Below are 13710 nucleotides of genomic sequence, written 5' to 3' on the forward strand. Positions count from 1 at the left end.
AATGTTTCCCTTCATCTTTTCTTCTCTAGATCTAGATTTCTGCAAGGCTGGTCAGATGATGAGCCCGGACTACATCCACCAACAGCCACAGCAGCAGCAGCAGCATCATCAAGAGGAAGGGGAGGAAGCTTTATGCGCCGGACCCACCGCTCACATCCACAGCCGCGCCTACTCCCTGGGCGTAGGTTCGGATGTGGACACTGAGCCGGAAGTGGACCCCTCGCTCGCTCATGGCCTGCAGCACATGTGGATGCGTGGTTTGAAGTCTGAGCAGAGCTCTTGCCTGACGAGCCGCGCCAACTCTGCCTTGTCTCTCACCGACACTGAGCATGACAGGAAATCTGAGCCTGATAATGGTAAGTGATAAAACCTCTTTTCACACTCCATAAGGAGATTGTCCATCAAAGCCAGAGGAGATAGAACATTTAGCATGGCAGATGCTTTGATGATGTATTACCGTGCACCTTAGTACCATGCAGGATTCCCAATGCACCCTCGCGTTCCATATTAAATAGCATATGAATATATTATGAAACAATACATACTATTTTTCTCATGCATTAAGCTACAGCCTAAGGCAATACTGTTACGGAAAGTCACTTTTTGAACTATTTTTAATGCAAAAGTTCTTCTTTCTTTGAAGCCTCTTTAATGAGGTGAAATATGGAACACGTCTTAATGGTCATTGAGTCTTCCACAGGCAGTTTGAAATTGAAGTGAACCAGAAGGGTTTTGGTCGTGAATTCTGAGTCTAATGATAAACGTTCAGGTCATACGGCTTGGAGAGGATTGAATATCCAATGGGAGTTGAAAAAGATTTCAGCTCAAGGTTTTTTGAAGAAAATGAATGGTTATCTTAGACGTCTGCAGTAACTGACCGGCTGGTGGCAGCTGACAACCACCTCCGGGGTAGGGCTTTATCCCGGAAGGAGGGAGGCATTGTGGGGTAGGGGTGAAGAAATGAGTCCAACTGGAAAGGAGTCTGGGATTGAGCCAGCTTGCTGTCTTGCTCTGGCGGGCTTGGCTTCCCGCAGATGGAGAGTTAGTTAGAGGTGCGCACAAACAAAGACGGAGCTCTCCAACTCGTCCCTAAGGGCGCTGTCTGTTTGTGCGCTGCAAAAAAGTGGAATGTATTCAGAGCTGAGGAAAGGTCATGTAAAAAAGGTGGGAGAAGGATGTAAATACACAGCGAACCAAAATCCTAATAAGAGAATAGAAATGGTAATGTAATGAAATAACTACAAAGAGAAGAACAGAGATTGAGAGGTTGAGGTGGAAATAGGTGAAGGCAAAGCCATGTTAGAAAAGAGGAATGGGGTGCATTAAGGGCTTTGTTCCCCACTTACGCACATGGGAGAATAGAGCCCTAAAACAGTGTTTTTTAAATGGGGGTACGCGTACCCCTGGGGGTACTTGAAGGTAGGCCAAAGTTTACGTGAGATTTTTTTAAAAATATTCTAAAAATAGCAACAATTCAAAAATCCTTTATAAATATATTTATTGAATGATACTTCAAGAAAATATGAATGTAAGTTCATAAACTGTGAAGAGAAATGCAACAATGCAATATTCAGTGTTGACAGCTAGATTTTTTGTGGACATGTTCCATAAATATTGTTGTTAAAGATTTCTTTTTTTGTGAAAAAATGTTTGGAATTAAGTTCATGAATCCAGATGGATCTCTGTTATAATCCCCAAAGATGGCACTTTAAGTTGATGATTACTTCTATGGGTAGACATCTTTATTTATAATTGAATCACTTGTTTATTTGTTTTTAGTTATTTTTATATCTTTTTTTCCAAATAGTTCAAGAAAGACCACTACAAATGAGCAATATTTTGCACTTTTATACAGTTTGTACAATTTAATAAATCAGAAACTGATGACATAGTGCTGTATTTTACTTTTTTACTTCTTTATCTCTTTTTTTCAACCAAAAATGCTTTTCTCTGATTAGGGGGTACTTGAATTGAAAAAGTGTTCACAGGGGGTACATCCCTGAAAAAAGGTTGAGAACCACTGCCTCAAAGGCCTACTGAAACCCACTACTACCCACCACGCAGTCTGATAGTTTATATATCAATGATGACATATTAACATTGCAACACATGCCAATACGGCCTTTTTAGTTTACTTAATTACAATTTTAAATTTCCCGGGAGTTTCGTCTTGAAAACAATGTGTAATGATGACGTGTACGCAAGACGTCAGGGCTTTAAGGAAATATGAGCGCTGCACACACACACACAGCTAAAAGTCGTCTGCTTTAACGGCATAATTACACAGTATTTTGGAGATCTGTGTTGCTGAATCTTTTGCAATTTGTTCAATTAATATTGGAGAAGTCACAGTAGAAAGATGGAGTTGGGAAGGTTTAGCCTTTAGCCACACACACACACACGGTGATTCCTTGTTTAAAATTTCTGGAGGTGAAACTTTGCTATGGATCAGAGCGCAGTCAAGCCAACATGGATCCCTACCAAATGTCAACTAGCAGGTTTCGGTGAAAAAATTTTGGTTAAAAAGTCAGCTCTTACTGGAGAAAAGCTGAGCTTGTGCCGTCCATAGCTGCCGTCGACTCCCCTGAGACACTGCCCGTCAAGACACCCGTGGAGACACCCTTCCGACTATCAGGTACTATTAAACTCACAAAAACACTAGCAACAGAATAGAAAGATAAGGGATTTCCCAGAATTATCCTAGTAAATGTGTCTAAAAACGTCCCAATGCAATCGTGTTTTTTTTTTTTTTTACTTATTTTTAAAAAAATTTTTTTTTCTTCTAGTCCGTCGCTATTAATATCCTCAAACACAAATATTTCATCCTCGCTCAAATTAATAGGGAAATTGTCGTTTTCTCGGTCCGAATAGCACTTTTTGTTGGAGGCTCCCATTAAAAACAATGTGAATATGTGAGAAGCCCCCACACGTGTGACGTCATCGTCTGCGACATCCAGTAGAGGCAGGGCTTTTTTCTTAGCACCGAAAGTTGCAAACTTTATCGTGGCTGTTCTTTACTAAATCCTTTCAGCAAAAATATGGCAATATCGCCAAATGATCAAGTATGACATAGAATGGACCTGCTATCCCCGTTTAAATAAGAAAATCTCATTTCAGTAGGTATCTAAAGCAGGGGCCGGGAACATTTTTGGCTGAGAGAGCCAAAAAGCCTAATATTTTAAAATGTATTTCCGTAAGAGCCATATAATATTTTTTTTTACACTGAACACAACTAAACGTGTGCATTTTTAAGTAAGACCAACATTTTTTAGTGTATAATAGGTCTCTTATTCTTTGTAATAACATTGTTATTCTGAAGCTAATTGTGGAGGGGGACGTGGCCTGCAGCAAAGCGGGGTATGCCAGGACCGGCCTGGAAGTCAGTGACAGGTGCGTAGACGGCCCACCTGGGCCTTGTTATCTAATCACCTGTCACTCTGTTATAAGCAGTAGCCAGGAAGAGAGACGGGGTTGGGGCTGGAACCAGAGCGCGAGCGAGAACGAAAGAGAAAAAGACAATTGCTGAAAAGCAACTGAGAGAATTATTGAAAATTAAACAAATATTGTAACCTAGAAACAGACGCTCATGTCGGTGTTTGGTGGTCTGAAGAACCCCCATGAGGGCAAGCCCCACACTAACCAATGAAAAATAAATAACTTCTTACCAATACCGCAACTTCTTGAACAGGTGCGGTAGAAAACGGATGGATGGATTAAAAATGCATGAAAATGTAATATATTTTGAACATTATTTTTAACTTACAAGTGGAATTATTCATTATTTATCATGTCAAGCCACGTCAGCTCAGATTTATCCGAGAGCCAGATGCAGTCATCAAAAGAGCCACATCTGGCTCGAGAGCCATAGGGTTCCCTACCCCTGCTCTAAAGGAACAACAGCGCAGAAAAGATTTTAGGGAATGCTTGTTTTTTGTAGGGATGCGAGTGGTGCACTTTAATGGCGCCTTGATTGGAAGTGGAGTTAGCCTAATGCAAAATCACACAGCGGAAGAGCGGCGAATGAAAGTGAGGGAGTGGAAGTGCTTGCAGCATTACGCGCTAATGAATTTGTCATGGCTGTGTGCATATAGACCAGAGTTATAACCATTCAAGATGAGGGACTCCCATCTTTATCCGGGGTCAAAAAAAAAGGGGTAAAGTACCTGGGCATGCAGAAGAGGAGCGAAAATGAGGATGGAAAGTGGCACGGGTGAGAGGAAGATTTAACCGTTCAAAGCAATTGGTTTAAACTGCTGCCATGCACCATGAAAGCTGGTTTAAACATGGATTTCATATGTCACACGTGAGACGAAATGTCCAATGGTTCCCTGAACCCGGGATATTCTTCTTTTCTTCTGTTTTCTGTTCATGCTCTCCCCATCTTTTGAATTGGTGTCTGTTACTTGGCAACTTTTATTCCTCTGCTCTCATTTATTCTCATCCACTTCCTGTCCATCCACTGTGACACGTGGCCAGGTGTGTCCATGCGTGGCATCCTTTAATAGGAAATACATTATGGATGTCACACTTCTCTCCACAACAAAGTCTCTGCTCTCCTTCGATAATGAAAGTTAGAGTCACTCGCAGCGAGAAAATGCCGTAAAGAGGCTGGAATCAAAAATGAAACGTCGCTGCCAAAATGAAAGTGCATTTTAAGTCAGCCCGACCTTGCACTTCCTTTGTCTTCAGAACGCATCCCCCTCCCAAACCTATTAATGATGTCAGCTTCAAACTGGCAGGAATCCTTTTGTTCCACGTCTGATCGAAGCTGACAAGTCAATTTTGTCAGTGCATGTGTGTGTGTGTGTGTGTGGTCAACCTGACTGTGAGGTAAATAAAAGCAGGAAAGAACAGATTCAGTTTAAACATTTACCACGCACTGGTAGTCTCTTTTATTCATATGTACAGTATGTATGTACGTATGTATGTATGTACTGTATTTGTCCGAGGAAAAGATGAGGCGGTATGTGTGTGTGTGTGTGTTTTGTGGGGATGGCTGCATGTCCAACTGTGACGCCTCCCTTGAGGATAGCTGTAGGCATCCAAGAGCATCAGTCAGGCCAGCTGACAAACCGGTGGAAATATCAACCTCCTTGTATCTACGGCAGTGTCTTGTATCTACGGCAGTGTAATGTTAGCGAGGGGATTGCCGGAAGAAAAGACAAAATACGGTTCAGCTGGAGTTTAGCGCTGGCGCTCACATTCACACACAGACAGACACACACACACACACACACACTGTATTATGACAGAAGTAGTCTTACAAGCCGTGTTCCTAAACAATCAGATTCTGCTTGCACTTTGATTCAATTCGTGAACATTCAAAAGACTCAAGAAATAATGGAAAATACAGTCGTGGTCAAAAGTTTACATACACTTGTGAAGAAAAAGGGGGACGGCGTGGCGCGGTTGGGAGAGTGGCCGTGCCAGCAACCTGAGGGTTCCTGGTTCGATCCCCACCTCCTACCAACCCCGTCACGTCCGTTGTGACCTTGAGCAAGACACTTCACCCTTGCTCCTGATGGGTCGTGGTTAGTGCCTTGCACGGCAGCTCCCGTCATCAGTGTGTGAATGTGCGTGTGAATGGGTGAATGTGGAAATAGTGTCAAAGCGCTTTGAGTACCTTGAAGGTAGAAAAGCACTATACAAGTGTAAACCAGTTACCATTTATAACGTAATGTCATGGCTGTCTTGAGTTTCCAATAATTTCTCCAAATCTTGTGTTTTTGTGATGGAATGATTGGAGCACACACTTGTTGGTCACAAAAAACATTCATGAAGTTATGGGTCTACTGGAAATGTGACCAAATCTGCTGTGTCAAAAGTATGCATACAGCAATGTTAATATTTGGTTACATGTCTCTTGGCAAGTGTCACTATTGCTATTTCATCAAGACCATACAGGAGCCTGAAATCCAGGACTACGAGACTGACAAACAGTTTCTACCCACAGGCCATCAGGCTTGTGAATGCTAACTTGCGAATGCTAGCTACTCCCCCCCCCCATCTTTACTTTGTCTTTTTGAACAGAAGAAAGCTACCTTGACCACCCCCGAACTGTGAACCATCACTATAGACACCTTTCACATTTGATCACTAAAGACATTTTAAAGGGGAACATTATCACAATTTCAAAAGGGTTAAAAACAATAAAAATCAGTTCCCAGTCGCTTGTTTAATTTTTTGAAGTTTTTTTCAAAATTTTACCAGTCCCGGAATATCCCTAAAAAAAGCTTTAAAGTGCTTGATTTTCGCTATTTGCGATGCTACTATCCATTTCCCTGTGATGTCATACAGTGCTGCCAATGTAAACAAACAATGGCGAATAGCACAGCAAGATATAGCGACATTACCTCGGATTCGGACTCGGATTTCAGCGGCTTAAGCGATTCAACAGATTATGCATGTATTGAAACGGATGGTTGGAGTATGAAAGTATTGAAGAAGAAACTGAAGCTATTGAGCGAATAGCTATTGATGCTATTTATAGCCAAAGCACGGCCGAATAGCTGCGTTAGCATCGCCGGTAAAATGTGCGGACCAAACGATCAAGACTTTCGCATCTTGTGACACTGGAGCAACTTAAATCCTTCGATTGGTAAGTGTTTTTTTCGCATTAAATGTGGGTGGAAGGAAACGTAATATAGTTGCAAATGCATCTGCAGGTTATCCATACATCTCTGTGCCATGTCTGCTTTAGCACCGCCGGTTAATAGCATGATAGCGTCGATTAGCATAGCATGTTAGCATCGATTAGCTGGCAGTCACGCCGCGACCAAATATGTCTGATTAGCACATAAGTCAACATCAACAAAACTCACCTTTGTGATTTCATTGACTTTATCGTTGCAAATGCATCTGCAGGTTATCCATACATCTCTGTGCCATGTCTGTCATCACCGGTAAAATATGCAGACACTCTGGCACATTCAATGGGGGTCTGGCGGCAGACACTTTCGCATCTTTGGGCCAGTGGTGCACCTTGAATTCCTCCCTGTTAGTGTTGTTACACCCTCCGACAACACACCGGCGAGGCATAATGTCTCCAAGGTTCCAAAAAATAGTTGAAAAAACGGAAAATAACAGAGCTGAGACTCAATGTTTGCAATGTGTTGAAAATGAAAATGGCGGCTGTATTACCTCGGAGACGTCACGTTCTGACGTCATCGCAAAAAGAGCGATGAACAGAAAGGTGTTTGATTCGCCAAAATTTACCCATTAGGAGTTCGGAAATCGGTTGAAAAAATATATGGTCTTTTTTCTGCACCATCAAGGCATATATTGACGCTTACATAGGTTTGGTGATAATGTTCCCCTTTAACTGTTGCTGTGACCCAAGGTCACCTCCATATTTATACTGTTGACTGTCAATCAGAATGTGCAATGTTATATTACATACTGTGCCTTGTATATACTTTTTATTTTTATTTTTTATTTTTAGCTAAGTACCGTGCGACTTGTTGAAGGGTGGACTAGCAAAGTAAGATTTTCATTTTACGGCAAACTGTCTGTTTAACTGTGCATATGACAATAAACAATCTTGAATCTTGAAAAAGAAGACATACACATACGAGAAATATGCTGAAACATTTGAACATACAGCATGCAATGAATGTCACGTTTTTGAACTGCGCCGATCCCAACCAAGGCTGAAGCAGTCATCTGACGTAAATACATGAGGTACTAATACCGCCGATAATGTTTGCGCTAGACAGACAGCATTAACACACATGAGCAAATTTAGCGTTGGCAATCAACATTACCTGTTAAATTGAAAATAATTTCTTCTCACATCTGCACTCGGCCAGGAACGACAAAAGTTTGTGGTCAAAAGCTTACAACAATTTGCCACATAGATGCTCCTTTTTTGGTAGGTTTATGTTCAATTGTGTATAGTCAGATACAAGTTGCATGTTCTTCCTCCAACATTTTCACTCATATTATACAGTTGGAGCTCATAAGATGAGAATGTCGTGTAAAAGTTCATTTATGTCAGCAATTCAACTTCAAGTGTAAAACTAATAAGTTGTAATAACTCCTTACATGCAACGTGAGATATGTCAAGCCTTCATTTATTAAAATATTGATGATCATGGATCACAGTTTTTATAAAACCATGCATTTTCTGCGATTTTCAATTCAAAGTTTTCATAAGCTCTAAGGCCATAATCATCAAAATGATATCAAAAGAAGGCTTGGAATATCTTGTGTTGCAAGTTATGAGCCTATGTTAGGGGTTGACAACCTAAAAGGTTCAAAGAGCCATATTGGACCAAAAATACAAAAAACTAATCTGCTAAGAGCCGCAAAAAATTAATAGCCTTGTATAAGTCTTATAAGGAAAGCAACACATGATGCAAGTGTCTATATTAACTGTAAGTGACTGCAAGCTCATTTCTGTGAGGCGGGTGCGGTATTTGGATTCGCTGTTGTTCATGTTTGAGAATATCTGCTTGCACAGGTATTTGTTTTGTTTTGTTTCCAACAGCCACCTGCCTGGCACCACGCCGTGCTGAAAGAAACATGTGTCACAAGCTGACAAATATCTTTGTTGAAAGAAATATATACATTTTTAAATTCATTCTACACATTTCTACAGCACTGGAAAACATTCGTAAAACTGAGGCTTCTCAGAAGGTGACATAACGCCTGGAAATTACTGCCGTAGAATCCCCAAGGTATAGATGTGTGTGTCCATGTTAAAGAAAACAGCCGGCTGTCTTCTTCTAGTGGATGTATTACAATCTTTGGAAAGCTGAGTAACGTTTGCTGTGGTCTGGAACAACATCGCACACAAACAACTATCAGAAATGCAGCCAATATTACATACAGATAAATGTGTCATGAGACATGCAAATATGAATTAAATACACAGAGGACATAAGTAAAGGAGAATAAATTAGCTCAAATATACCTACAAATGAGGCATATTTATGTTAGCTTAAATAGCATATTAGCATTGATTATCTTGCAGTCATGCGCTGACCAAATAGACCTGATAAGCACTCCACACAAGTCAATAACAAGACAAAAAAAGCTTGTCAACACAAGTCAATAACATAAACAAAGCTCACCTCTGTGCATTCACGCACAACATAAAAGATTTGGTGGAAAAAAATGAGATAACAAGGACGGGCAAAAAACATGGGTGCCCACACGTTTCAACTGGTGTGCTACTTGTCAAATCACCAAGTCGAGGTTATATATGTACAGTATGTGTGTATAAATATATGTTGTACGGTATACCGGTACTAGTATAGTATCGTGGTACTAATAAATCAAAAACGGTACTGCACTCTGTTTGAAAAGTACCAATTCGCCGTATATAAAAATTTTTTTCAAGGCATTACGTCGCGTCATCGTCACGTCATGACATTGTTGGTTTTATGAGCAGAAGAGCATGTTCGGCAGCGCACAATCACAGAGTACTTACAAGCAGACACAGTGTGCAGAGAGAAAAGGGACAATGAACCCATTTTGGCTGAAAAACTAACAATAAAAGTGAAGCTAGAACACTGAAACGCCCCTCAGCAAGAGGTGCTTTAAAACATGGCTTGCTAGTTAGCGGCTAATGTCCACTCGTAATCGGCAGTGTTTTAGTTTATTCTCAATCACTAATCCTCTCCTCCATGATGACAAATTAAGACAGTCCCTGCAGGATGAGGAATAGCTAAACATGCTTCACTACACATCAAAGGAAGATATCATGCGTCATAATGTAAACAAATGCCACGGGTGAATCTACACCTGAGTGTATCTAGTTGATACATCAATATTTTTTATCGTCACAAAATATTTTTTCTTTTTTTTAAAGTCATATTATATTAATGAACTCAGGAATAACTTAAATTATGACGAATCTATGATCCTGTAACTACTTGGTATTGGATCAATACCTACATTTGTGGTGTCATCCAAAACTAATGTACATTATATTTAACAAAAAAAAATGTCTTTAATTGCAATAAGAAACGTGTTTGAATAAAGCCAATAATGCACTTTTTGTGGTCCCCTTTCCTTAGAAAAGTTTTGAAAAATATCAAAATACATTTTAGTACTGGTACAGGTACCAGTAGCAAAATATATGTTGATACTTTTATGTACTTATCTATTTATTCAATACTTTTGAATTTATGGAAATGATATAGAAACGATAAATAAGGTTATAGAAGAGATATCAGGACCATTAATGTAAATTAGTAACCTTTCATTTCAAACAGGTATATTCCTAAACAAAATGAAAAAAGCTAAAGTTGCACCAATTTATAAGACTGGAGACAAACACCAATTTACAAATTATAGACCCTGTTTTTATAATTATAGACCTACTTTTTTTTTTTGCCTCGCGATCAAGTGACACACCGTCCCCAATCGACCGGTGTGTCATGATCAACCTACTGGGCACCTCTGATGCAAACAAACTGTTGCGTCACAGTCCACACAAATATGATACATTCATTGACTGGCGAAATTAGTAGGACAAAACGACACTCGCCAAATACTCTCACAATTGAAACATAAACATATGAAACAGTGGTCTTTCTAACCTGACCTAATTAGGAATGATTATGTCATGGCTGTCCTCCTACAGAAACCATATAAAAACTAAAAATTATATTTTTCCCATATCTTTTTCTTAATTTTCATACATTTTTGAAACCGCTCCAGGGAGCCACTAGAGCGGCGCTAAAGAGCCGTGGGTTGCAGGCCCAGGGCCTATGTCATTATATTAGTTCCACCTTGTAAATCTAAACAAACCATGGCACGGTACATTATATATGTTACAATCTTTTGTAATTTCCACATATTTCTTTGTTAAATTCTACAGAATGTTTTATTTAATTATTTTCAAAAGAGTTTGTCTCTGCTATGCGCGTTTTAAGACCTCACCGGTGGCTTTGTAAGGTCATATTAATTAATTCACCTTTTTGTTATCTTGTTATCCAAGTAAGAATCAATAAAATAATCAATAAAGAACCAAATTGCCAGGCAGAATCAAAAATATTTTCAATTCCCGTCCTTTGCGCCACCCCTGCAGACCTAGGTGCCACCCCTGAAAAAAACAGTCTGGACATGCCACTGGGTGTGATAAAGCAGTGGTTCTCAAATGGGGGTACGCGTACCCCTAGGGGTACTTGAAAGTATACCAAGTGGTACGTGAGATTTTTCAAAAATGTTCTAAAAATAGCAACAATTCAAAAATCCTTTATGAATATATTTATTGAATAATACCTCAACAAAACATGAATGTAATTTCATAAACTGTGAAAAGAAATGCAACAATGCAATATTCAGTGTGGACAGCTAGATTTTTTGTGGACATGTTCCATAAATTTTGATGTTAAAGATTTATTTTTTTGTGAAGAAATGTTTAGAATTGAGTTCATGAATCCAGATGGATCTCTATTTCAATCCCCAAAGAGGGCACTTTAAGTAGATGATTACTTCTATGTATAGAAATCCATCCATTTTCTTCCGCTTATCCGAGGTCGGGTCGCGGGGGCAACAGCCTAAGCAGGGAAACCCAGCCTTCCCTTTCCCCAGCCACTTCGTCTAGCTCTTCCCGGGGGATCCCGAGGCGTTCTCAGGCCAGCCGAGAGACATAGTCTTCCCAACGTGTCCTGGGTCTTTCCCGTGGCCTCCTACCGGTTGGACGTGCCCTAAACACCTCCCTAGGGAGACGTTCAGGTGGCATCCTGACCAGATGCCCGAACCACCTCATCTGGCTCCTCTCGATGTGGAGGAGCAGCGGCTTTACTTTGAGCTCTTCCCGGATGGCAGAGCTTCTCACCCTATCTCTAAGGGAGAGCCCCGCCACACGGCGGAGGAAACTAATTTCGGCCGCTTGTAACCGTGATCTTATCCTTTTGGTCATGACCCAAAGCTCATGACCATAGGTGAGGATGGGAACGTAGATCGACCGGTAAATTGAGAGCTTTGCCTTCCGGCTCAGCTCCTTCTTCACCACAACGGATCGGTACAACGTCCGCATTACTGAAGACGCCGCACCGATCCGCCTGTCGATCTCACGATCCACTCTTCCCCCGTTCGTGAACAAGACTCCTAGGTACTTGAACTCATCCACTTGGGGCAGGGGATCCTCCCCAACCCGGAGATGGCACTCCACCCTTTTCCGGGCGAGAACCATGGACTCGGACTTGGAGGTGCTGATTCTCATTCCGGTCGCTTCACACTCGGCTGCAAACCGATCCAGTGAGAGCTGAAGATCCCGGTCGGATGAAGCCATCAGGACCACATCATCTGCAAAAAGCAGAGACCTAATCCTGCGGTCACCAAACCGGAACCCCTCAACGCCTTGACTGCGCCTAGAAATTCTGTCCATAAAAGTTATGAACAGAATCGGTGACAAAGGACAGCCTTGGCGGAGTCCAACCCTCACTGGAAATGTGTTCGACTTACTGCCGGCAATGCGGACCAAGCTCTGGCACTGATTGTACAGGGAGCGGACCGCCACAATAACACAGTCCAATACCCCATACTCTCTGAGCACTCCCCACAGGACTTCCCGAGGGACACGGTCGAATGCCTTCTCCATGTCCACAAAGCACATGTAGACTGGTTGGGTACACTCCCATGCACCCTCAAGAACCCTGCCGAGAGTATAGAGCTGGTCCACGGTTCCACGACCAGGACGAAAACCACACTGTTCCTCCTGAATCCGAGGTTCGACTATCCGGCGTAGCCTCCTCTCCAGTACACCTGAATAAACCTTACCGGGAAGGCTGAGGAGTGTGATCCCACGATAGTTGGAACACACCCTCCGGTCCCCCTTCTTAAAGAGAGGAACCACCACCCCGGTCTGCCAATCCAGAGGTACCGCCCCCGATGTCCACGCGATGCTGCAGAGTCTTGTCAACCAAGACAGCCCCACAGCATCCAGAACCTTAAGGAACTCCGGGCGGGTCTCGTCCACCCCCGGGGCCTTGCCACCGAGGAGCTTTTTAACTACCTCAGCGACCTCAGCACCAGAAATAGGAGAGTCCACCACAGATTCTCCAGGCACTGATTCCTCATAGGAAGACGTGTTGGTGGGATTGAGGAGGTATTCGAAGTATTCCTTCCACCTATGCACAACATCCGCAGTTGAGGTCAGCAGAACACCATCCGCACCATAGACGGTGTTGACAGTGCACTGCTTCCCCTTCCTGAGGCAGCGGACGGTGGTCCAGAATCGCTTCGAAACCGTCCGGAAGTCGTTTTCCACGGCTTCCCTGAACTCCTCCCATGTCCGAGTTTTTGCCTCAGCGACTGCTGAAGCCGCACACCGCTTGGCCTGTCGGTACCTGTCCACTGCCTCCGGAGTCCTATGAGCCAAAAGGACCTGATAGGACTCCTTCTTCAGCTTGACGGCATCCCTCACCGCTGGTGTCCACCAAGGGGTTTTAGGATTGCCGCCCCGACAGGCACCAACTACCTTGCGGCCACAGCTCCGATCAGCCGCTTCGACAATAGAGGTGCGGAACATGGTCCACTCGGACTCAATGTCCAGTACCTCCCTCGTGACATGTTCGAAGTTCGTCCGGAGGTGGGAATTGAAACTTTCTCTGACAGGAGACTCTGCCAGACGTTCCCAGCAGACCCTCACAATGTGTTTGGGCCTGCCAGGTCGGTCCGGCATCCTCCCCCACCATCGCAGCCAACTCACCACCAGGTGGTGATCGGTAGAAAGCTCCGCCCCTCTCTTCACTC

At 42.5% G+C, this 13710-nt stretch overlaps 1 protein-coding gene across 1 annotated transcript in view; it reads left to right on the forward strand.

The window, feature by feature from the left end:
- tenm1 (teneurin transmembrane protein 1) overlaps positions 1–13710 on the forward strand; it is a 561054-nt gene that overhangs the window by 86355 nt on the left and 460989 nt on the right. The window contains exon 3 of the mRNA XM_061901744.1: positions 30–356. Within this exon, the coding sequence (XP_061757728.1) occupies positions 30–356 (327 nt within the window). The remainder of the gene's footprint in view (positions 1–29; positions 357–13710) is intronic.

Source organism: Nerophis ophidion, linkage group LG05 (assembly GCF_033978795.1).
Source record: "Nerophis ophidion isolate RoL-2023_Sa linkage group LG05, RoL_Noph_v1.0, whole genome shotgun sequence".
Classification (NCBI taxonomy): Eukaryota; Metazoa; Chordata; class Actinopteri; order Syngnathiformes; family Syngnathidae; genus Nerophis; species Nerophis ophidion.